The sequence below is a fragment of the Peromyscus californicus genome, unplaced genomic scaffold, assembly GCF_007827085.1.
Source record: "Peromyscus californicus insignis strain IS unplaced genomic scaffold, ASM782708v3 Scaffold_3__1_contigs__length_106647218, whole genome shotgun sequence".
Lineage (NCBI taxonomy): Eukaryota > Metazoa > Chordata > Mammalia > Rodentia > Cricetidae > Peromyscus > Peromyscus californicus.
Window position 1 is genome coordinate 63,312,863 of NW_026294551.1, and position 22,827 is coordinate 63,335,689.

At 47.3% G+C, this 22,827-nt stretch overlaps 1 protein-coding gene across 1 annotated transcript in view; it reads left to right on the top strand.

Annotated features, from left to right (window-relative positions):
• Flcn (folliculin) overlaps window positions 1-9,624 on the top strand; it is a 19,778-nt gene extending 10,154 nt beyond the window's left edge. The window contains exons 7-13 of the mRNA XM_052757366.1: window positions 1,358-1,449; window positions 3,001-3,191; window positions 5,746-5,859; window positions 6,348-6,471; window positions 6,979-7,110; window positions 7,215-7,320; window positions 8,576-9,624. Coding sequence (XP_052613326.1) covers window positions 1,358-1,449; window positions 3,001-3,191; window positions 5,746-5,859; window positions 6,348-6,471; window positions 6,979-7,110; window positions 7,215-7,320; window positions 8,576-8,777 — 961 coding nt within the window. The 3' untranslated portion in view covers window positions 8,778-9,624. The remainder of the gene's footprint in view (window positions 1-1,357; window positions 1,450-3,000; window positions 3,192-5,745; window positions 5,860-6,347; window positions 6,472-6,978; window positions 7,111-7,214; window positions 7,321-8,575) is intronic.
• Window positions 9,625-22,827: the final 13,203 nt, after the last annotated feature.

The window sequence follows — 22,827 nt, forward strand, 5'->3', positions numbered from 1 at the left end:
GGAGTTTTTGCTGGTGGGGAGCAGTCAGCTGGTGTGTGGAGTGAAGGTCTGGTGTACAGTGTGCTGTGAACAGGGAGCTCCTGTTTCCCAAACGGAGTAGTCTAGAGAAGGGGAGTGTAACCTGCAGAGCCTCAGGCCCTGGCCAGGTGTTTGGAAGGGTCTACACTTGGATGTGCTAGGGGGAGGTCTTTTACCCCGCCCCTGAGCATTCCTTTAAAAAGCCCTTTAGAAGAGACAGAAGGGGCCGGTGGATAAGGATCCAGGTCCTTCCGAGGCTGTCCTGTGTTTCTGTCTGTCTCTCTCCCCTATATCCTATCTAAATCTCTTATCCCTCACTCAAGAGTACCCTGGGGAAAACGTGGGGGTGAGTCCCCCCACAGCTATGGTGAATAATGCAGCATAAACAGGGCTATTTAAGGATCTCTGGGGTGGTGGCTTATAGTCCTTCAGGTAATGCCCAGGAGTGGTATGATGGGGAAGGGTTTGGGGGAACCTCCCCACTGACTGCCAAGGTGACTGCACCAGTTAACAGACCCACCAACAGGGCATGAGGTTCCTGTTTCCTTCATCTTTACATTTGCTGTCCTTGCTTTTCTTCTTTTGTTTTTAGAGTTATTTTATGTGTAGGAGTGTTTTGTCTCCATGTATGTATGTGTACTACATGTGTGCCTGATGTCCGTGGAAGTTAGAAAAAAAGAAAGAAACCAAAAAGGACGTTGGATCCTGGGGAACTGCAGTTAGGAACGGTGTGAGCCCCCACGCGGGTGCGGGAACTGAGTGGGTCCTCTGTAAGAGCAGCAGAGGCTCTTAGCTGCTGTGCCATCTCTTGAGCCCTGGTCCCTGGACTTCTTGGGGACAACCATGTTGACTGGTATGAAATGGAATCTGAAGGCAGTTTTAATTTGTGTTCCCCTGATAGCGAAGGGTGTTGAGTATGTTTTCACATGCTTACTGGCCATTTGTAATTTCTTCCTTTGAGAATTGTCTAGAATGTTTTGGTTGCGTCTTTCCATCTATGATGTAGCCATAAGGACATTACTTCACTCAGTAGAACTAAAGAGCTCTCTGGTGCGCTACCAATGTTCCTTTTGTCTCAAAGGTGACTTCTGAATTGGGATTAAAACCAACAATTCCTCCAAACCTCCCCCAGCCCATTTTTCTCATTCCCTTTAATGGAGGACCAGACTCATGTCTTGGAGACTGTTTCCTCAGTGGTGGTGGTGGTGGTGGGGTCCTCCAGTATGCTTGTGTAGGCCATTTTCTGTGACCTAAAGTTGAACCAAGGGCTTGGTAAGCCTCAGGTTCAGTTTTCCCGTTGGCAGGGATACCTCATGACTGGTATTGTCTCCATCTCCAGGCTCCTGAAGGCGTGTGGTAGCCGACTGACAGAAAAGCTGTTGGAGGGTGCACCCACAGAAGACACCCTGGTCCAGATGGAGAAGCTTGCTGGTAAGACTTTATCTCTGCTGGGCTATCTGTGGTGGTAGCAGGGCCCCTGGCTTTGTGGCTGCCACAGTGAGTGGAGCTGGTACAAGGGAGTTTAGATATGAACAAGCCTGAAGGGCCTTTGTGACAACCATTTCCATGCTCTTGGTGATTTTGTTATGATTCTGTCTCATCTTCCGTGATGTTGCCTTGGTGGCCCATTCCCAAGTGGATTCGGGATCCCACTGTAGGACTTTCAGGTAGCTCAGTAGGTTGGAGAGTTCCCTGTAGGTAGCTCCACTGCCAGAGATTCCTCTAGATAGCTCAGCTGGTCTCCTCCCCAGCAATTGTGTTTTGCTTCTATAACCTTGGAGAGAAGCCTTGTGAATCTTGTTAGTTTCAGGAACTTCCTGAGACTTGTATCTCATGAGCCTCTCTTCTCCTTCTTAGAATGTTTCAATTCAGAAGAAATCATTGGAAAATATCATCCCTACATCCATGCTTAGAATCTCTACACCTTGGGTTTAGAGTCCTATGTGACTGACTTCCTTGGGTGATCCCAATGCGTGAGTGCAGGCCTCAATTGTGGCTCAACTTCCATAGAGATTATTTGAGTTCTGGAGTTCATAGTCCTGACCCATCCTCCTTCCTCCTCCCCTCTGCCCCCTGACGGCTGAGAGGTGGAATAGCAATGGTCACTTATGGTATATGGTATACATTTTGTTCCTGATGATGCTACCACTCCTCCGTTGTAAGTAGTTGGAGCTCTTTCCAGGTTGTGACCAGTTGAGCGCTCACTCTGCATATGCTTGTGCTCTGACAGGTCCTCAGGAGCAAGGTCTCAAGAGCCAGACACACTCAGAAAAGACAGCTTGGAGTTGCTTTCCCATCCCTATGGTTCAGTCAGTACTAGAACCGTTGCAGTATAGTATGACTCACACATAGAAAGGTTCTGCCGGCCATTAGAGTCATGTATTGGTGGGATGTGTTTCCTGGGATAAGAGTGAGATGTGCGGGCAGACAGGGATCTTAGCCACATTTAAACTGAATTGGGTCATGAAGGATATGAGTATGGACTCAGGCTTGCCTTCAAGTCAGATGGAACTGACTTCAAACTCTGGCTCTGTGCTTATGGGCACCCAGCTCTCTGGGTCTCATTGTGACGTGCAGTGGAGATGCTACTGTGAAAGTCCACCATGAGGACTAACGGAAGTAAAACGTTCGTGTCTTGTCTGGCTTGGGGGAGATGGGGTGGGTTGGTGTGTGGGACACAAGGACTGGCCCCTGGCAGAGCAGTACTGATAAACATGTTGCCTGCACTGTGTGGTCAGGCCTCCCAGCAGTGGAGAATAGCCAGCATCTGCAGGAAAAACTTCTAAGATGTCCCTTCTGCCCAAGCCGTTCCCCGTCCTCCTCAGATGCCCAGTCAGTAGCACGTAGTCGTCCGTCTCTCTGGATACAACAGGAATTGCTGGTGTAGCCATGGGTGCCCTGAGGCAGAAATGGCCACAGAACCAGGCTGTAGCATCTAAGGGGACGCACACTCCATACCTGCCCTGTTTGTCTGTCCTGTAGACTTAGAGGAAGAATCAGAAAGTTGGGACAATTCTGAGGCTGAAGAGGAGGAGAAAGCTGCTGTTACGCCAGAGGGTGCTGAAGGGCGTGAGCTGCCCCCCTGCCCGACGGAGTCATCCTTCCTCTCAGCCTGTGGGAGCTGGCAGCCCCCCCAGCTCTCTGTCTTCAAGTCCCTCCGACACATGAGACAGGTAAGCAGGGGTGTAGACCTCACTGAGAAGAGCTCAGGCCACTCTGCAGTCTGCCTGTCCTCTGGTCAGAGCTGCTTCTACATCACGGGCGGGGTGACACTCGGAACTTCTCAGTGGTGGGTGGCTGAGGGCACAGTAGATGTCAGGCGTCTTAACTCCAGGACAGAATGGGCATCTGGTGTGTTTGTGTACATGTTCATGTATGCACATGTGTGTAGAGGCCAGAGTGGCATTCTTCTGGGTGCTGTTTGATAGGTATTTTTGGACCCTCAATAGTGGGTTTCTTCACCGATGGAATAAGCCAGATCAAGCCGAATTTAAAAGACCAGGTTTAATCTGAGCAAAGCACTCTGGGGTGACTCTCCAGTGCCCCCAGAAGTGAGGGGAGATCACATGGCAGGTCTAGGGACCAGACCTTAAATACCCTGTAGACACAGTCTTGAGCTTTGGGGGAGGAGTCTGGACTTTGGCAGTCTTGGGGGGGGGGCAGGGTTTGGAGAGGGAGGAGTGGGGGCTGAGGCAGAGCTTCCAACTGAACACTATTGACATTGTATTTTGAGACAATGTCCCTAACAGGCCTGAGACTGGTCAGATACACTAGTTGGCTGGGTTGTGCACCCGGGATCTGCCACCTGTGCCTTCCCAGCTCTAAGATGACAAGCGTGTGCCTTGGGTGCCTTTTTCATTTGAGTTCTGGGGTGCAAACTCAAGTCCTCATAGTTTGCACTGAAGCTGAGCTGTCTCCAGCCCAGCGTCTTGTCTGCAAGGGTTCCTGTGCTCCTGTAACCTTGCCAATCTAGACCTCCTGAAGGTGTTGGGAAGCACCATTATCTATCTGTATGCAGGCTAGACTTTAATGATCATTCCTGGAATAATCGGGCATAACCGCATGCCCGATTGGTTGTTACAGTGTATCTAGACAGTGGAATGTTACTTAGCTTGAAAAAGCAAGCAGGCCACACCAAGTGGGATGTACATATACACACCAGAGACGAAAATCGTCTGATGAGATTAATGTAGTTTGTTGGGTCAGAGGGGAGGAGAGGATTGTTCCAGGTATAGGCAAATTATCCCCTTTTCATGCTATTTTTACCTTTTTAAGACAGAGTCTCATGTATCCTAGGTTGGCTTTGAACTCACTATAGCTGAGGATGGTCTTACGTTTCTGGGCGTGTTTACCAAGTGCTAGGATTATAGGCATGTGCAACTATGTCAAGTTTACTTTCGTACTGTATTTCTCTTTATTTTTAATTTAGAGATTTTAAGTTTTTTTTTTTTTTTTTTTTTTTTTGGTTTTTCGAGACAGGGTTTCTCTGTGTAGCTTTGCGCCTGTCCTGGAACTCACTTGGTAGCCCAGGCTGGCCTTGAACTCACAGAGATCTGCCTGGCTCTGCCTCCCGAGTGCTGGGATTAAAGGCGTGCGCCACCACCGCCTGGCGAATTTTTAAGTTTTATTTACTACTATTATTGTGTGTAGGGGGTACACATGCCATGGTGTACATGTGGAGGTCAGAGGCCAATCTTGTAATCCTTTTCTCCTTCCTGCTCTGTGTGGGTGCTGTCTGGACCTGAATCTCAGGTGCCAGGCTTACATGGCAAGCGCCTCTCTCTATCCACCAAGACATCTCTCTCACCTTCTTTCTTTATTTTTTTTTTCCAATGAGCATTAATTTTACCAGCCAAGAATTATTTCCATTTTGGAGAATGGAGAGGCTAGTGAGATGACCCACTGATAAGGCTCCCGCCGACAGCCGTAAAGTCCTGAGTTCGATCCCCAGGCAGACGGATTGAGCCCTGGAGTTTCTGCTTGGGGACATGTGTTCTCCTGTGCCGAGCTGGCTTCGCTGACTCTTTATGAGGTTATGATAGCCGGGACTGTGATTTCTGTTGCAGGCAGGAGTGTTGGTGGCATTGAGTTTCATAAAGTATGGTCTTGTAGCCTCTGTTTTTGTTTGTCTTGTTTTGTTTCGAGGTCACGTTTGGCCTCAGGAAACCACAGGCTACCTCCTGTCAGTGCTGAGGAGTTTCGGAGAGACAGGGAGGAGAGAGGCTGTTTTGGGTTAAAGAATAAAGATACCACAAACAGAAGCAGACCTGATGCGGTGATGGCATCTGAAGCACTAACTGTGGAGAAGGCTGTCATCAGGCAGCTGGCTTGGGCGAGTGCCAGGACGTGGGCACATCCTGGGGATGGAGGCAGAGCCCTCAGCCTTCCTGATGCAGGTGTGATGAGGCAGATGTTCACCTCCAAACACTCCAGTATGACAGTGTGTCTAGAGAGGGAGACAGCTGCAAAAAAACATCAACACCATTTGCTTCGTATTTTTCAAAGTAGAGTTGGGAGAGGGACGTTAAGAATGTAATACCTTTGGAATCTGGGGACTTCTCCTGTCCCCTGTCAGCTTTGGACAGGTCACCAGTATCCCTAGGAAGAGAAATAACTTTCCCTTTGCTGACCGTGACCTTCTTTACAGTAAAGAGATTCTAGTCTCTGAGCATATGGGGCCAGATTGGCTCCTATAAAATGCACGAAGAGCTGTGTGCTGTATTTCAGGTCTTGGGTGCCTCCTCTTTTCGTATGTTGGCCTGGCATGTCCTCATGGGAAATCAGGTGATCTGGAAAAGTAGAGATGTGCACCTCGTCCATTCCGCATTTGAAGTCCTCCGGGTGAGAATCTTTCCCTACGTGCTGATGTTTGATGGGGGTGGAATATTAGGGGTACCAGTGCAGAGCCTCAGAAATCGGTTTCCTTTGCCTGGTGACAATGGCGGCATTGGAACTCCTGTGGCAGGGACCTGTATTGTCACTATGGACAGCTACAGTTTTCTCCTTCCTCAATCTGAAGTTCTTCTGAAAGGTTGGTTGGCGGGTACTTGCTGATGCTGCATCTGCATAGCTGGTCTCAGGTTGGGGTTGGTGATCTAGGAGCAGCTCACAGCAGGTCTGCTGGCTGCCAAAACCCCCCAGTGCCTCTCTGTGCAGTGAACATCCGAGCAGGCAAGGATACCGGCAGAGGCTGCACATGTCAGCATCGGGGCCTCTTGATGGGAGATCACATGTGGCTGAGAGACCAGGGACGCACTAAGGAGGGAGGCTGTGGACCAGATCCAGAGGGTGCTCTTGTGGTGGATTCTGAGCCCGCCTGTCCTCCACAGACCATGCTGCCTGTCGGCTGTGTCCGAATCATCCCGTACAGCAGCCAGTATGAGGAGGCCTATCGCTGCAACTTCCTGGGGCTCAGCCCTCCCGTGCCTATCCCTGCTCATGTGCTGGCCTCGGGTAAGTTCCCTCTTTGAGACACGTACTGCCTGATCCTCTCAAAGGCAACCTGGATCCAAGTCACAGATTTATGGCAAGGCAGTATTCTGCAGCCCCAGAGAGGACTGGGGTTGGGTGTCCTGAGCCCCTGGAGCAATGCCTTCTGATCGAATTAGGACTGGTGTGTGCAGAGGTGTTTGGCTGTGAAATTCCTATGCCCCTAGCTGTGTGTCTGTGTGGCCACTGAACCTCAAGGCAGTTTCCATCTACAGGGTAGACTTATAGTGGACCCATTCACAGAGGGCTTCTTAGAACGAATTTATGTTTGTGATGTATGATCATTGTAATTTAAGAGTTACTTGTAGTTTAGCTGAGGCAAAAACTAACCCTTAACGCGTAAACTGCCAAAGGTCTTAAGCACCAAGGCTTCACTCAGGGGAGGCCCGTCCCTGACAGTGTATGCCTGGGGGTGCTTGCGGTGGGGGTCAGGGGACACGTCACGAGATAGCGTGCTTTCTGCTGCCACAGAGTTTGCCGTTGTTGTGGAGGTCCACACAGCCACACGCTCAAATCTCCACCCAGCTGGATGCGAGGACGACCCGTCCCTGAGCAAGTACGAGTTTGTGGTGACCAGTGGGAGCCCTGTGGCCGCAGACAGAGGTGGGTGCTGCTGCTGCTGCTGCTGCTGCCACTGCCACCGCCACCGTTTGTCGGGGCATGAGGGGGCACCAAGGCCTCTTCTCATCCAGTGTCTGTACCCCCAGTTGGGCCCACCATCCTGAATAAGATTGAAGCAGCCCTGACCAACCAGAACCTGTCTGTGGACGTGGTGGACCAGTGCCTCATCTGCCTCAAGGAAGAGTGGATGAAGTAAGCCCGAGCCTTGCCATGACTGCTTCCCCAGCTTCGTGGGGGAGGGGGAGCTCTCCATGGCGGTGGGCGGGCTCGTGTGGAAAAGCAGACGGGGGTTTGTTAAAAAGAGGCCAGGCCGTGGCCCTCAGGAGCCTGTAAGAGTAAAGAGTGGGGTTCAGACACCAGCTCTGCTGCTTAGGAACTTGGTGACCTTGGGACGTGATCCCGTATCTCCCGCCTTGGACCCCTGTGCCCTGGGAGGTGGTTGGTGATAGCTGTTGAGATTTGATGCTGGCCATGTGAAAGAGGTTCAGAACAACCAAAGCGCTGTTTCTTTATTCCTTAATTCACCTTTGGCCGGGCGGTGGTGGCGCACGCCTTTAATCCCAGCACTCGGGAGGCAGAGCCAGGGGAATCTTTGTGAGTTCGAGGCCAGCCTGGTCTACAGAGCGAGATCCAGGAAAGGCACAAAGCTACACAGAGAAACCCTGTCTTGAAAAACCAAAAAAAAAAAAAAAAAAAAAAAATCACCTTTGGTTTTGGAGGGGTGGAGGATGCGAGGCATCAGACCTCAGCACACTTGAAGCAGGGTGCAGCCGGGCAGCCCTTCTTACTGCCTTATAAGGGAAAGTTACTTGTTTCCTTGTGCCTTGAGTCTTAGTTTATCAAATCAACTGAACTAGTTGAACCTTTTTCCTGGTTTCAAATAATGCAGTGAAGCTCAGGAGCAGTTATTTCTTCATAAATTTATCTTTCTTTTTTAAGATTTATTTTATGCATATGGGTATTTTGCATGCATGCACCACATGCATCCCTGGTGCCATGAACCTCCTGGAACTGGAGTTACAGACAGCTGTGATGGAGATACAGACATGTGGGTGCTGGGAATTGAACCCCGGCTCTCTAGAGGAGCAGCCAGCGCTCTTAACCGCTGAGCCATCTCTCCAGCCCCTCTCTCTGCTTTTTTGAGAGAATTGTTTTTTTCCTGTCTTACCCAAGCTGGCTTTGACCTTCCTGGGTTCAAGGAATCCTCCTGTTTCAGCCTCCTGAGTAGCTGAGACTGCAGTACACCTTTCTCTTTGTGCCATGGTGGTGGCCTGGCCTTCCTCAGGGTGAGGCCCTAAGCATGGCATTCTGTAGCCCCGTGCCCTTCCTCTGCATGGAGGAACTCCAGCGGGTCCTGCAGAGCTCTCACTGCTCTGGAAGTTGGGCCCATGAGGAAAGCTTGGTACTTGAGCCGTGGGTCTAAGTGCTTGTTTTCTGTTTCCTGTAGCAAAGTGAAAGTCCTCTTTAAATTCACCAAGGTGGACAGTCGCCCCAAGGAGGACACGCAGAAGCTCCTGAGCGTCCTCGGCGCCTCAGAGGAAGACAATGTCAAGCTGCTCAAGTTCTGGATGACGGGCCTGAGCAAAACCTACAAGTCACACCTCATGTCCACAGTCCGCAGCCCCACCGCCTCGGAGTCACGTAACTGACTCTGAGAACACCCAGGAGGAGGTGCTTGTCCCAGATCTGTGGGAGAGACTGCGTTGGGTGAAGCCCTGTTTGAGGAGTGAAGACTTCTGGGCTAGGCTCTGTCCTCTCCATGAGGCTCTGTGCTATCCTATAGCTACTGAAATGTAGGGGAGACAGAGACGGTGGTCCCTCTGCATCATACTGCCCTGTCAGGGATTGTCAAGACGTGCTTTGTGCCTCTTGAGGACAAAGACTCAGAACTGACAGGGATCATGTCAGCCTGACTCTGAGGTCTTCCTGATGCAGCATGTCCACTCGGGGTTAGGAGCAAACTTTCCCACTGTGGAAGCCAGCAAGCATCCTACATCATTTGTGTTTGCTGGGTATTTAATTCTCAGGTCATGTGCCCACCATGGCCTCTGGTCAGCTTGCCAGCTTGTAGATACATCGAAACCATGGCTGTTCTTTTTGTTTTTTGTTTTAATTTTGTTATTTTTGAGTCAGGGTCTTATTCGGTATCCCAGCCTGGTTTAGAACTCACTGTGTGGCCTGTGCTAGTTTCAGACTTGTAGCAATCCTCCTGTCTCAGCTTCCCAAGTGCTGGGATTACAGAACTGAGCCACCAGGACGTGACGTTGCCCTCTTTACTGCTGCTGCTGCAGCACTAACCAGTGATTGCAGAATATGGTGGTCTTAAGACAGATGGTCCCCCACCAATGCAGTTTTAATAAGGATGCAGCTTGGAAGGGTGTTTCCCAATTTGTTTTTATAGTATTTTTGGTGTTTGTTTATATTTAACATGAAGACTAAGCTTATGTGTCTTGGTCTCTGTGTCATTGAAACATAATAAATCTGTATTTTTTTAAACTGCTGACTACCAATGAGATGCAACTGTGTGTACCAGTGCGGCTGAGGAAGGCATCATAGGGCATGGCTACAAGACTCAGATGGACTCACACACTGAACAACAGATCTTTATGGCTTGGGTTGTGTGTGTGGTCCATTGTTGACTGGGCTGAGCATGACTATTAAGTCTTGTAATCCCAACACTTGGGGAGTTGGGCCAGCGGAGGCCACACAGTAAGTTCTAAACCAGGCTAGGCTACAGAATAAGACCTATGTGTCTAACATTGCCCTACTTCAGAAAATGGCTCCGCCCCCGGGAAGGTTGTGGCAGAGGCACCTGTGTGAGAGTGGAGTCTCAGAAGAGGAAGGCGCCCTAGCCAGCTTACGACGCTGGCCCAGGTAGTCCCGGATAGATGAAGGAAGGTGATATCTGTTACCCTTGGATATGAACTCTTGCCTTTCTGGCATGTAACATTCCCTGAAGCGCTGTCCCATATTCAAACAAAGCTGTTTGGTTTGTTTTTGGTTTTGTTTTCAGACAGGGTTTCTCCATGAAACAGCCTTGGCTGTCCTGAAACTCGCTCTATAGACCAGGCTGGCCTCGAATTTACAGAGATCTGCCTGCCTTTGCCTCCCGAGTGCTGGGATTAAAGACATGCTCCACCACTGCCCGGCTCAAACAAAGCTTTTTCCGATTGTCTGCTGGTTCAGCTGCTGAGCCTCTTAATAAGTAGGAGCCCAACCTGAGGTAGCTCTATGAGTTCATTTCACAGGAAGGAATGTACTCTGCATTCCCATCAGAGGGTAAAACTTGCCGCATCCATAGGGACAAAGGATGGGATGCTGAGTGTGGTTCTGGACCACTGTGGACCCCCCTGAAAACAGTATCATTCTTAAATATTGACTCAACAATCAGAAAATGCATGTTCTGGCAAGTTTTATGTCAATTTGACACAAGCTAGAGTTATGGGAAAGGAGGGAGCCTCAATTGAGAAATTGCCTCCATATGATCTGGCTGTAGACAAGCCCGTAGGGTATTTTCTTAATTAATGATGAGGGAGGGTGTTAGTTTTATGTGGCGCTGTGTTATTCATTAAGCGGCGCTCTTGACCGTGGGAGAAAATCCACGAGGTACAACAAAGCCCACTATAAGAGTTTGATTAAGGAAAGATGTGCTTAGGCCCATGGAAATGGTCGTGCAGGAGAGAGAAGGGGGAGGAGTCTGTGACCCACTTTTTATGGATTCCCCACCCCCACCCCGCACATGCACATAATGGGTTTAACCGTGCCACACGGTTTACATAGGATGTAAGGCCCTGGAATAGTGGCTAGAATTCTATCCGAGGGCCCAGCCCATTGTGGATGGGGCAGGTGGTCCTGGGTTCTATAAGAAAGCAGGCTGAGCAAGCCCGTAAGCTCCACTCCTCTATATCCCTGCTTCAGCTCTTGCCTTAAAGTTCCTGCCCTGTTTTGAGTTTTTGGCCTGACCTCCATGATGAACAGTGATGTGAAAGGGTAAGCTAAATAAACCCTTTCTTCCCCAAGTTGCTTTCTTTGGTCATGGTGTTTTATCACAGCAATAGAAACCCTAACTACAGCCGGGCATGGTGGCGCACGCCTTTAATCCCAGCACTCAGGAGGCAGAGAGAGGCAGGTGGATCTCTGTGAGTTTGAGGCCAGCCTGGTCTACAGAGTGAGTTCCAGATTGCTAGGGGAGGCTGACCCTTTCCCAGTGAGAAATTCTCATCACTTGGAAATAAAATGAAAAACTGTTTAGTTAAGCATGCAACCTAGCTTTTAACTATTGCTTAAAGAGACCCAGTCTTGAGAAGAAATATTTCATATTTATATAGGGTTAAGTATCATCTTAATCTTGTGACCATCGTGGGGTGCTCTTTTGATTCCCACTCCAAAGAGCATTTTCATAAAGCTGAGCATGTTTTACAGAAGCTGAAATTTGAAGGTTTCTAGTTGTAAGTGTTTTAGTTTTAGTAGCCAGAATGTGCCTGAGACTTGATGGTGGTCACTTAAGTTAGAAAGAGCAGATGCCAACTGTTAGGTCTCAAACGCAGGACAAATGTAGGAGGTGCCTATTTAACATATCAAAGTGGGCGCTGGCCACCCGGGTTCTCCCAGCATCCCCCAGTCTGTTACACAGCCCTCCTGGCTAGCATACCCTGCCCCCTACCCTCAACCTCTCCAGCCCCAGAGCTTCACCGCCCTTTCGCGGCTGCTCTTCCTTATATAACCCAGGCACTTTGCTCATGCCTGTCCATTTTGGCCTCTTCCCCTCTTCCCATCCCCCCCATCCCGTCCCCTCTCCCTTCTCACATGGCCGGGTTCAGTTGGCAGTCATGTTCACTCTGGACTTCCCAGGTGTCTCTGCCTCTGCCTGTGCTCTCCCTCATATCTAAATAATAAAAACCTCAATCCCTCAGTGAAAGGTTTCCGTACCCCGATATTAAGTCTGTCTGCCGATGCAATAAACCGAATCTAGTAGAATCAATAAGACCAGGTTTAATCTGGGCAAAGCAACTGACTCTAAGGGAAAGGAAGCAAGAGAGAGATCACATGGACTCTAGGCCCGAGCCTAAGTACTCTGTAGGCGGGGTCTTGAGCAGCTATGGGGTTGGAGCTGTGGGTTTTCTTGGGCTGGGTTTGCAATGGGGCCTGAGCTGGAGATTCCCAACACTTAGGAGCAATCATGCCCTCCTTTTATTTCTTTTTTGCATTCATCAACTTTTTCTGGAGAATGGATGGGGCAGGTAGGTCCACAGAAGCAGACATGGGCAGTTCCTCACTTCTGTGTTTCAGATGACAGACGGAGTTTCTGACTCTTATTTCCTTATTCCAGGGTAACCTAAAATTTCCTATTTGTTAGTAAATTCGTTCAATTCGTAGTCTTTCTTGTTTATTTTTTTCCTCCTCAATCAGGATCCTCTTTTGGGTATCAGATCTCCTGGGACTGGCGTTACAGACAGTTATGAGCTGCCATGTGGATGCTGGGAATTGAGCCCAGGTCCTTTGGAAAAACAGCCAATGCTCTTAATTGCTGAGCCATCTCTCCAGCCCCAAACTGCAGAATATTTTACGACAGGATGTTAAAAGGGAGGCAAAACAGGATGTTTGAAGGGAAAAGCTCATTAAGACAGGATGTTTACAGGGGAGGTGAAATAGCAGGTGTTATGTGGAGCCCTGAAACACCCCAGCCTGCCGGGAAGCTCTTTCAGCCGTAAACAATTCAATGGCTTCAGGTAGCCCCTGCCTCCCAGCACAGATAGAAGCAGTGGGGACTGCTGAGAGACTCTCAGACTGCTAAACTGCCTGGGAAGGATGTTCTCTGACATGCTGTTCTCGGACATGCTGAGCTGCCTGCAGGCTGTGCAGTGTGCTTTGGTTCCAACTTCTGTGAACCGTCCCCCGTGCTGGGGTGGGCTTGGGGATGCAGCTGTGTGAGTCCTTTCTGCTCCTGAAAGTGACCCCAGTGAAACTCACTGGTCCTCCAGGTTGAGCAGGTTGATGGTGGATGGTATCTGTACTTTGACCTGTTGTCAGTTCCCTATTTGGGTGGAACAAATGTTTGTTTATATCTCCCCAAGAATAGTGTCACACAGCAAGTATGCCCCCAAAGCCCGTGTTGCAGCATAGCACTGTTCAGGGGGACCTGAAACCTTAGGAGCTCCTATTGGGAGGTCATTGGGTTACTGATGTCATGGCCTTGGGGTTGTGGGATAAGGGTACCTCCTTGCTTTGGCTTCCTGGCCATTCGGTGTGTGTTTTGCTCAGTTACCTGCTGCCACCATAGTGAACTCCCTTGACACAGGCCCAGGTAATTTGTTGATGGAACCTCCAAAACTATGGGTGAAGTAAAGCTGTAAGCCGGTCATCTCAGATGTGAAGGGACCCTGGCCACCAGTACAGCTGGTCATCTCAGATGTGAAGGGACCCTGGCCACCAGTACAGCTGGTCATCTCAGATGTGAAGGGACCCTGGCCACCAGTACAGCTGGTCATCTCAGATGTGAAGGGACCCTGGCCACCAGTACAGCTGGTCATCTCAGATGTGAAGGGACCCTGGCCACCAGTACAGCTGGTCATCTCAGATGTGAAGGGACCCTGGCCACCAGTACAGCTGGTCATCTCAGATGTGAAGGGACCCTGGCCACCAGTACAGCTGGTTGTCTCAACTAAGAACCATTAGATTACATCCCTAAAGCTAGCCACCGAGGTCTATTCCCTTGTTTGGCCACTTCCTCCTCCTGAGGCTGACTACCAAGCGTGTACACACGCATTGACTTATGTCACAGCACATGAGGAGGTCAGAGGATAACTTGTAGGAGCTGATTTCCTCCTCTTCCCATGTGGGTCCTAGGGCTTAAACTCAGGCCATTCAAGCTTGGCGTCAACCTGATGGGCCCAGAACTTTTTCTTTTTTGTTTTTAGAGACAGGGTTTCTCTGTGTAGTTTTGGTGCCTGTCCTGGATCTCGCTCTGTAGACCAGGCTGGCCTCGAACTCACAGAGATCCTCCTGCTCCTGCCTCCCGAGTGCTGGGATTAAAGGCATGCGCCACCACCGCCCGGCTCAGAACCTTTTCTTTCCTAGTTACTCATCTTAGGTAAAGCGTTTGTGATGTAGTCTGAATGAGAAATGACCCTGCAGGCTCACGTACTTGAGCACTCGGTCTGCAGGTAGTTAATGCAGTTTTTTAGGATGTGCAGCCTTGCTAGAAGAAGGGCATCCCTGGAGGTTGGTGGTCTAAGTAGCCCCACCCACTTCCAGTTCTCTTTCTCCTCACTTTAGTGTGAGGTTGGCATATGCTCTCTCAACTTCCTGCTCTTACACCATGCCTTCCCCACTGTGGTGATATTGTGTTCCCCAATATATCGTGCACCCTAATAAATTTATCTGGGGTCAGAGAACAGAACAGCCACTAGATATAAAGGCCAGAAAATGGTGGCACTCACACCTTTAATCCTAGCCTTCTGGAGGTAGAGATCCATCCAGATCTCTGTGAGTTCAAGGCCACACTGGAAACAGCCAGGCATGGTGACACACGCCTTTAATCCGAGGAAGTGATGGCAGAAAGCAGAAAGGCATATAGGCGGGAAAACCAGGAACCAGAGCCTGATTAAGCTTTTAGGCTTTTGAGCAGCAGTTCAGCTGAGATCCATTCGGATGAGGACTCAGAGGCTTCCAGTCTGAGGAAACAGGATCAGCTGAGGAGTTGGCAAGGTGAGGAAGCTGTGGCTTGTTCTGCTTCTCTGATCTTCCAGCATTCGCCCCAATACCTAGGCTCCAGGTTTGTTTTTATTTGATAAGCTCTTTAGAGATTCGTGCTACACTCCACCAGCTAGATCCCTGGAGATGGTTGTCTACATACTCTCCTTTACTTGCACTGTGGAATGGCGGTCCAATTTCCCCCTAGTAATCTGGATTAATCACGCCTCTTACCACTATTCTTCCTTTTTTAGCTTGTTGATTCAAGGGCATCAGGAGCCCAAAATGGCCAGGGAGAAGTCTAGGCTTCCAGTTCAGTGGGATGTTTATTGTGCCTCCCGGCAGAAATATTCCTGTGTCCGGGACAAAAACTTATAGGCCTGCAGAGTACAAAGACCATGGACCCAGGAAACAAAATGTTTCCCAGTGGGTCACTGGAGGTGATGGTGAGGGATAGTAGCTTGGCTTGTTTCTTGCCAGCTTTCCTTAACTTTAATTTAGCCCATCACCCTTTTGCCTCTGGGCTTTTCCCATTCTCTTACTTCTGTATATCTTACTCTTACTCTGAGGCTCGCTGTGTAGCTGGGTGGCTGGCCCCTGGAGTCTTCCTCCTTCTCTGGCTACTTCTTCTCTTTCACTCCTCCATCTCTTTTCTTCTTCTTATCCTCTCTGTCTGCCAGCCCTGCCTGTCCTTTCTCCTGCCTCACTATTGACCATTCAGCCCTTTATTAGATCATCAGGTGTTTTAGACAGGCACAGTAACACAGCTTCACAGAGTTAAACAAATGCAACATAAACAAAAGTAACACACCTTACAATGATATTCTACAACAAGCCAGCCTGGGAGGAGGTTGATTTCTCTACGTCCTGCATTCAAAGTGGGGACTGATGTCATCAGCGGTAGAGCCTTACCATTTAGTTATGGTAAGTAATCAAGATTATCCGTGCCAGGTATGGTGGCGCACGCCTTTAATCCCAGCATTTAGGAGGCAGAGGCAAGCGGATCTCTGTGAGTTCGAGGCTAGCCTGGTCTATAAAGCAAGTTTCAGGATAGCCAGGGCTGTTATATAGGGAAACCCTGCCTCAAACAAACAAACAAACAAACAAACAAATTAATGGCATTAGCCTCTGCTGTTTTGGGTGTCTTTGGGGCCTCCTTGATCAGTAACTGACAGGGAGGTATTACCTGCTTGGCACTGTGGTTTTCATTTAGGAACCCATGTTACTTCTGGGGGCAGCATTGCCCCTCCATTAAGGGTATTTCTGTTCAAACTCCTTTAAAATATGTATTTTGATTTTTTTCCATGTCTTATGTGTATGGGTGTTTCGCCTACATGTATGTTTGTGTATCACGTTCATGCCTAGTACCCACAGAGGCTATTGGACCCCTTGGAACTGGAGTTATGGATTATTGTGAGCTGCCACGTAGGTCCTAGGATGTGAGTTCAGATCCTCTGGAAGAGCAGCAGTGTTCTTACCAGCAAGCCATCTCTCCAGCCCATGGCATTTTTGTTGTTGTCTAATAGTTTTTTTTGTTTGTTTCTTTTTTTTTTTTTTTGCAGACTTCTTATATGAGCTCTGTCTACATATCCCTCCCTGTCCCCTTCAAACTCCTCCCTTGTGCCCTGCCCTCCAAATTCAGGATCTCTAATTATTTTTGCATATATGTGCATGTGTATATGTATATAATATATGTGCATGTGCATATGTATGTAATATACTATATATGTGCATGTGTATATGTATGTAATATACTATATATGTGCATGTGTATATGTATGTAATATACTATATATGTGCATGTGTATATGTATATAATATATATGTGCACATATGTATAAGTGACCTACTGACTCTCTTTAGCTTTGCTCATATGTGTATGTGTCCAAGGCCAACTGCTTGGGATTGAATAACCTATGTGGGTGTTTGTTTCTGGAGGAAACTGATTTTCCCCTTTCTCAGTAGACCATCTGCGGCTCTTCATCAAGGGGTGGAACTGTATGGAATTTCCTGTCCCCACTTTTCATGTCACCTGGTGGTGTCGCTATGTTGATCTTGTTCAGGCAATGGCCGAGACTTCATGAGTGCATTTGCCCTGTCCTGTCTAGGGCCAACTATCTAACAGTGGGTGTCCTGAGCCTCTGGCTCTTACCATCTTCCTATCACCTCTCCCATAATGCACAGACTTAGGTGTAGGGCTTACAGTGCACATGTGTCAGCAGGGGTCGGGGAGAAGAGTCTGCTGCCGAACCTGATGAGCAGATATCCACCCCCACTGTCACATGTTCTCTGCATTGTGATCAGTTGGGGATCTCTGTAATTGTCTTCATCAGTAGTTGAAGTTTTCCTGTATCCCCACCTAGTCCTTCAGATACTCAGACCCAAGTAAACACACAGAGGCTTATATTACCTATAAACTGTATGGCCAGTAGCTCAGGCTTATTACTGACTAGCTCTTACACTTAACCCATAATTCTTATCTATGTTTAGCCACGTGGCTTGGTACCTTTTCTCAGTTCTGCCTTGTCATCTTGCTTCCTCGGTGTCTGGCTGGCGGTGACTCTTGACTCAGCCCTCCTCTTCCCAGAATTCTCCTTGTCTGCTTATCCTGCCTATACTTTCTGCCTGGCTACTGGCCAATCAGCATTATATTTATCAACCAATCAGAGTAACACACAGTCACAGCATACAGAGCAACATTCCACAGCATTCATCTGTTTCAGAAAGAAGCTGCTGTGATGAGGGGTGAGAGCTGCACTTACCTGTGGATAAAGAGGGAGTTTTTTGAAAACAGAAATTGTATTGGCTTAGGAAATTGGCAGTAGCAGGTTCTTCCCTCTGGTCAAGTAGTTGGCTAGGTTTACAGTACCATGCATGAATTCCCTCCTGTTGACCAGTAGTACAAACCCACAAATAACAACATTCTAATTGGAGAAAACCTCAGAGTAAATCCCATTAAAATCAGGACAGGGTTTTCCACTGTCCCCATTTCTGTTAAATGTAGGGCTTGAAACACGACCTAGAGCAGTAAGGTAGGAGAAGGAAGTTAAAGGGATAAGGATAGAAAAAGAAGTCAAACTATCCCTTTTTTGTAGCAGATATGATATACACAAGAGATCCCCCAAATTCCACCAGAAAGCTAGAAATTATATACAGAAAAGTGGCAGGATACAAAATCAGTTTACAAGGATGGTGGTGCATGCCTTCAATTCCAGTAATGGGGAGGCAGAGGTAGGCAGATCTCTGCATTAGAAGTCAGCCTGGTCTACAGAGCAACTTCCAGGACAGCCAGGACTACACAGAGAATCCCTGTCTCAAAACAAAACAAAATTAACTTAGAAAAATCAGTAGTCTGCCGGGCGGTGGTGGCGCATGCCTTTAATCCCAGCACTCGGGAGGCAGAGGCAGGTAGATCTCTGTGAGTTCTAGGCCAGCCTGGTCTACAAATCAAGTTCCAGGAAAGGCGCAAAGCTACACAGAGAAACCCTGTCTTGAAAAACCAAAGAGAAAAAAAAAAAAAAAAGAAAGAAAAATCAGTAGCCTTTGTATACACCACCAACAAACATCTAGAGAAAGTGATCATGCAAACAGCCCCATTCACAAGAGCCTAAAAATAAACTATGAATAAGCCTAAGCAGGAGATAAGAGACGTCTACAGCAAAATCTTTTTAACTCTCTGAAGAAAGATTGAGGAAGGAAGATTCTGGTGTTTTGTTTTGTTTTGTTTGTTTTTTGTTTTTTGAGACATGGTTCCTCTATGTAATATCTCTGGTTGTCCTGGAATTAGCTCTGTAGACCAGGCTGGCCTTAAACTCGGAGATCTGCCTGCCTCTGCCTCCCAGGTGCTGGGATTAAAGGCGTGTGCCGCCACTTCCCAGCCGCTGAGTAGATTTTTAATTGAAACTATGCTTGTGTCAATTCACTGCTACTAATTTAATTTAGAATTTAATTTTTCTTAAATTCTTGGAGGGAGATAAGAGCTTACTTTCTGAAGTCTTTGCTAAACACCTCCTTGGGCATAAAGATTTTTTGTTGATGCTTTCTCTGTGTATGGACCACATTTTCCTTTTGTTTTCATGTCCAGTAAGTTTTGGTTAAAAGCTAAAAATACAATACACAGCCACTTTGGGTTCTGTCATATTCTTCTGAGGTTGTCATTTGTCAACCTAAATGCATTTTTTTTTTTAATTAAAGAAATTGTTTTGGGGCTGGAGAAATGGCTCAGAGGTTAAGAGCACTGGCTGCTCTTCCAGAGGTCCTGAGTTCAATTCCCAGCAACCACATGGTGGCTCACAACCATCTATAATGAGATCTGGTGCCCTCTTCTGTAATGTAGGTATACATGCAGGCAGAGCACTGTATGCATAATAAACAAATAAATCTAAAAAAATTTTTTTTTGGGTTTTTTTTGTTTTGTTTTGATTTTGGTTTTTTTTTTTTGAGGCAGAGTTTCTCTGCCTTGGCTGTCCTGGAACTCGCTCTGTAGACCAGGCTGCCCTCAAACTCACAGAGATCCACCTGCCTCTGCCTCCCGAGTGCTGGTATTAAAGGCATGTGCCACCACTTCTGGACTCAAAGTTATTCTAATCAAGTTTTTCTCCTCTCTCAACTATTCCCAGATCCTCCCCACCTCCCTCCCCTCCCAACTCCAAGCCCTTTCTCTCTCTCTTTAAAAAGCACTCAACAGACAGACAGACAGACAGACAGACAGACAGACACACACACACACACACACACACACACACACACACACACGCCAGGTGATGGCACACGCCTTTAATCCCAGCACTCGGGAGGCAGAGGCAGGCGGATCTCCATGAGTTTGAGGCCAGCCTGGGCTACAGAGTGAGTTCCAGGAATAGGCGCAAAGCTACACAGGGAAACCCTGTCTCGAAAAACCAAAAAAGAAAGAAAGAGAGAGAGAGAGAAAAAGAAAGAAAGACACACAAATCCCTCACAAAAAAAACCACAAAATTAGAAAAAAAGCAAAAGACCAATGAGACAAAAAAATACCCAAACAAAGCTATATGGGATGAAAAGTATATAAAAATACCATTGAGTTTGTGTTGGCCAACTACTCCTGGGCATGGGGACTACCCTGAAACGTTGTTGATATACCCAATGAGACTCCCTTGGAGAAGACTAATTTTAAAGGTATGTGCCACCACTGCCTGGCCTCTATGGCTAACTAGTGGCTGGCTTTGCCCTCTGATCTTCAGGCACACACAAGATACAAAATACCACCACAGTATCTGTTATAATGTTCCCCTTGTCGTCTCTCAGATTATTAATTTGGATCTTCTCTCTCCGTCTTTTAGTTCATCTGGACAAGGTTTTGTCGATCTTTCAATTTTCTTAAAGAACCAACTCTTCACTTCAGTGATTCCTGAATTGTTTTTATTTCTATTTCATTGATTTTAGTCCTGAGTCTGATTACTTTTTGTTTCTACTCTGTGTGGGTGTGATTCTTTTTGTTATAGATCTTTCAGGTGGGCCATTGTTGCTAATATGAGACAGCTCAGATGTTTTGATGTCGTTACTTGGCATTACGTACTTTCCTCTTAGAACTGCCTCCATTGTTTTCCATGGCTGGGGGATGTTGTGAGATGTTGCGTTTTCCTTTTCATTCAGTTCTGAAAGGTTTTTATTTCCTTCTTGATTTCTGTATTGACCCATTTTTCATCCAAGAGTGAACTGTTGAGTTTCCATGGGTTTATATGCTTGCTATTGTTGCTGACATTCAGCTTTAATCCCTAGTGCTCAGGATGCAGGGTTCTGGGGGGGGATATTGTCCTGACTGCTCCTGTTTGTGTTTTTGCACTGGGGTCTAAGCATTTGGAGTTAGGATTGTTGAGGTGTTTCTAGGTGTTGATATCTGGTCTTGTCTTTGCTGGGTGGTTGTTGCATTCTTTGGTGGCAACTGTCCTCTCTGGATTGTAGACAAAGTGTGGTGGCTCTGGGGTCCCGGTAAAGAGTGCTTTCCTTCGTCTGGTGGGTGACGACAGGAAGAAATGGAGACGGGACAGGAGGGAAGGCTGAGAGGGACTGAGGGATGGGTCCACTCTGAGAGATGGAGTCCCCAGGGAGTAGAGGTAGGGTGGGAGGAGGGGCTCCTGCAAGCAGGCTGCTATAGGGCTAAGTGCGAGACTGGAGAGATCATTATGGGGGGACCAGCTTTCCTGGATTTAAGCTTGAGTGTGGAGCCTGCAAAGGTCTGTTTGTTAGATTTTGGAGGTGCAGAGTCAAGAGACAAAAGGCAGGAAAGAGACCAGAATCTGACCTCCACAAATAAGACTGTGTTTGTTAGTACACACAGGGGCAGCCTCTCTCCTACAGAGTTCTGTAGGACAAGGTAACTGTAATCAGCTGTTTGTTACATCAGACTCCTGAATAAGGAACAAGCACCTGAAAGCTTTGTCAGTTAATATCAGCATCTAAGTGACAATTTAAAAGAGAAAGAGAATCCTATTGAGTCATTTTTATAGGATTATTTAGCAACGTTCCAAGGGACATCACATCCAAGTCCTGAATAATTTTCTGAAGGTGTGAGTTTGAAGACAGTATCTGCCCGCCTACTTTAATCAGGGAACATGAGTAGTTAGGGGATAGACACTGGAATTAGCTTTTGCTGAGAAAGGTTTTTTTTAGACAGGTTCTCTCTACATAGCCCTGACTGTCCTGGAACTCACTATGGAGACTAGGCTTGGTTGGCCTCAAGCTCACAGAAATCTGCTTGCCTATGTTAGGATTAAAGGTGTGCATCGCCATGCCTGGCTTTCTAAGAGGAAGAAGTGAAACCCAGGGTAAAGGTCATGGCCAATTGAACTAGCATGCAAGTCCCATCCCAATCAAGTGGTCAGCTTAGGTACAGGTCCCTCCGTTCACAGCATCCTGATATGTCAGTCTGGGAGACATCAAGGGCAGAGTCATTACTTTGTGTCTCTGTTGTCTAGATGTTCAGGATGTGGGTACAGACTCCAAGATCCTCCACTGGGCCACAGAATTCATCCTCCTGCCATGTGAGACATGAGGAGTGATTTATCTTCCCTATAGATAAGGAGGAGATTTTCCTGGTTCAGGCCCACAAAGCCAGAGATGGGAGCAGCAGACTTGTGGCAGCCCTTAGTTCCCATGCATCCTTACCCTGCAAAGAGGCTAGCATGCCGTTTTCTTGGTAGGATCTGATCCTGCCCGAGGGAAAGTGTGCATTACTTGAGCCTGGGGCGTCCTGCCACGCGAGTGTGTTGTACACTTTACCCATTTTATTCAAGCATTCAAAATTTTTATAACTATTTAAAAATATCCTTGATTTTGAATATTACTACACGTTAAAAATCTTTAAGGTTACTTTAAATTTGTTTTGAGGTACTTGCTTTAGGCTTAACTTTGACAACACACCCAGAAGACTATATAATGGGAGATGTAAATTGGTCTCTCCCGCCAAGCTTGTAAATAAATTATATTTTTACTTAGCATGACTGCAAACATAGTTCTGAGCACACTAAAGAGTTTGATCATTTATAAGGTGACTGATCATTAACCTTTATATCTTAATTATCTTTAACAGTTTACAATAAATTAGTAAGATTAGGATTTTATAATTTTATCCCTTTTAATAATTTGAGCCTTAAAAATTACATTTTGAATTGAAGTATCAAAATAAACTTTAAAACTATAGATACAGTCCATATTCAGACTGGGAACCTCATTTTTCTGATACTTTTATAATGTACCTTTACAAAATATAATTTTGTTGTTGTTGGAGACAGGGTTTCTCTGTGTAGCCCTGGCTGTCCTGGAACTCAATCTGTAGACCAGGCTGGCCTTGAACTCACAGAGATCTGCCTGCCTCTGCCCCCCGAGTGCTGGGATTAAAGGTATGAGCCACTGCCACCGGGCCTCATCTGTTATTTTTTATTCTTAGGAAAAAAAGAATCTTCTCCAAGATTTTAACTTTTCTTAAACCAAAAACATAACCATCTATTTTGTATCCATTTAAACATTTTC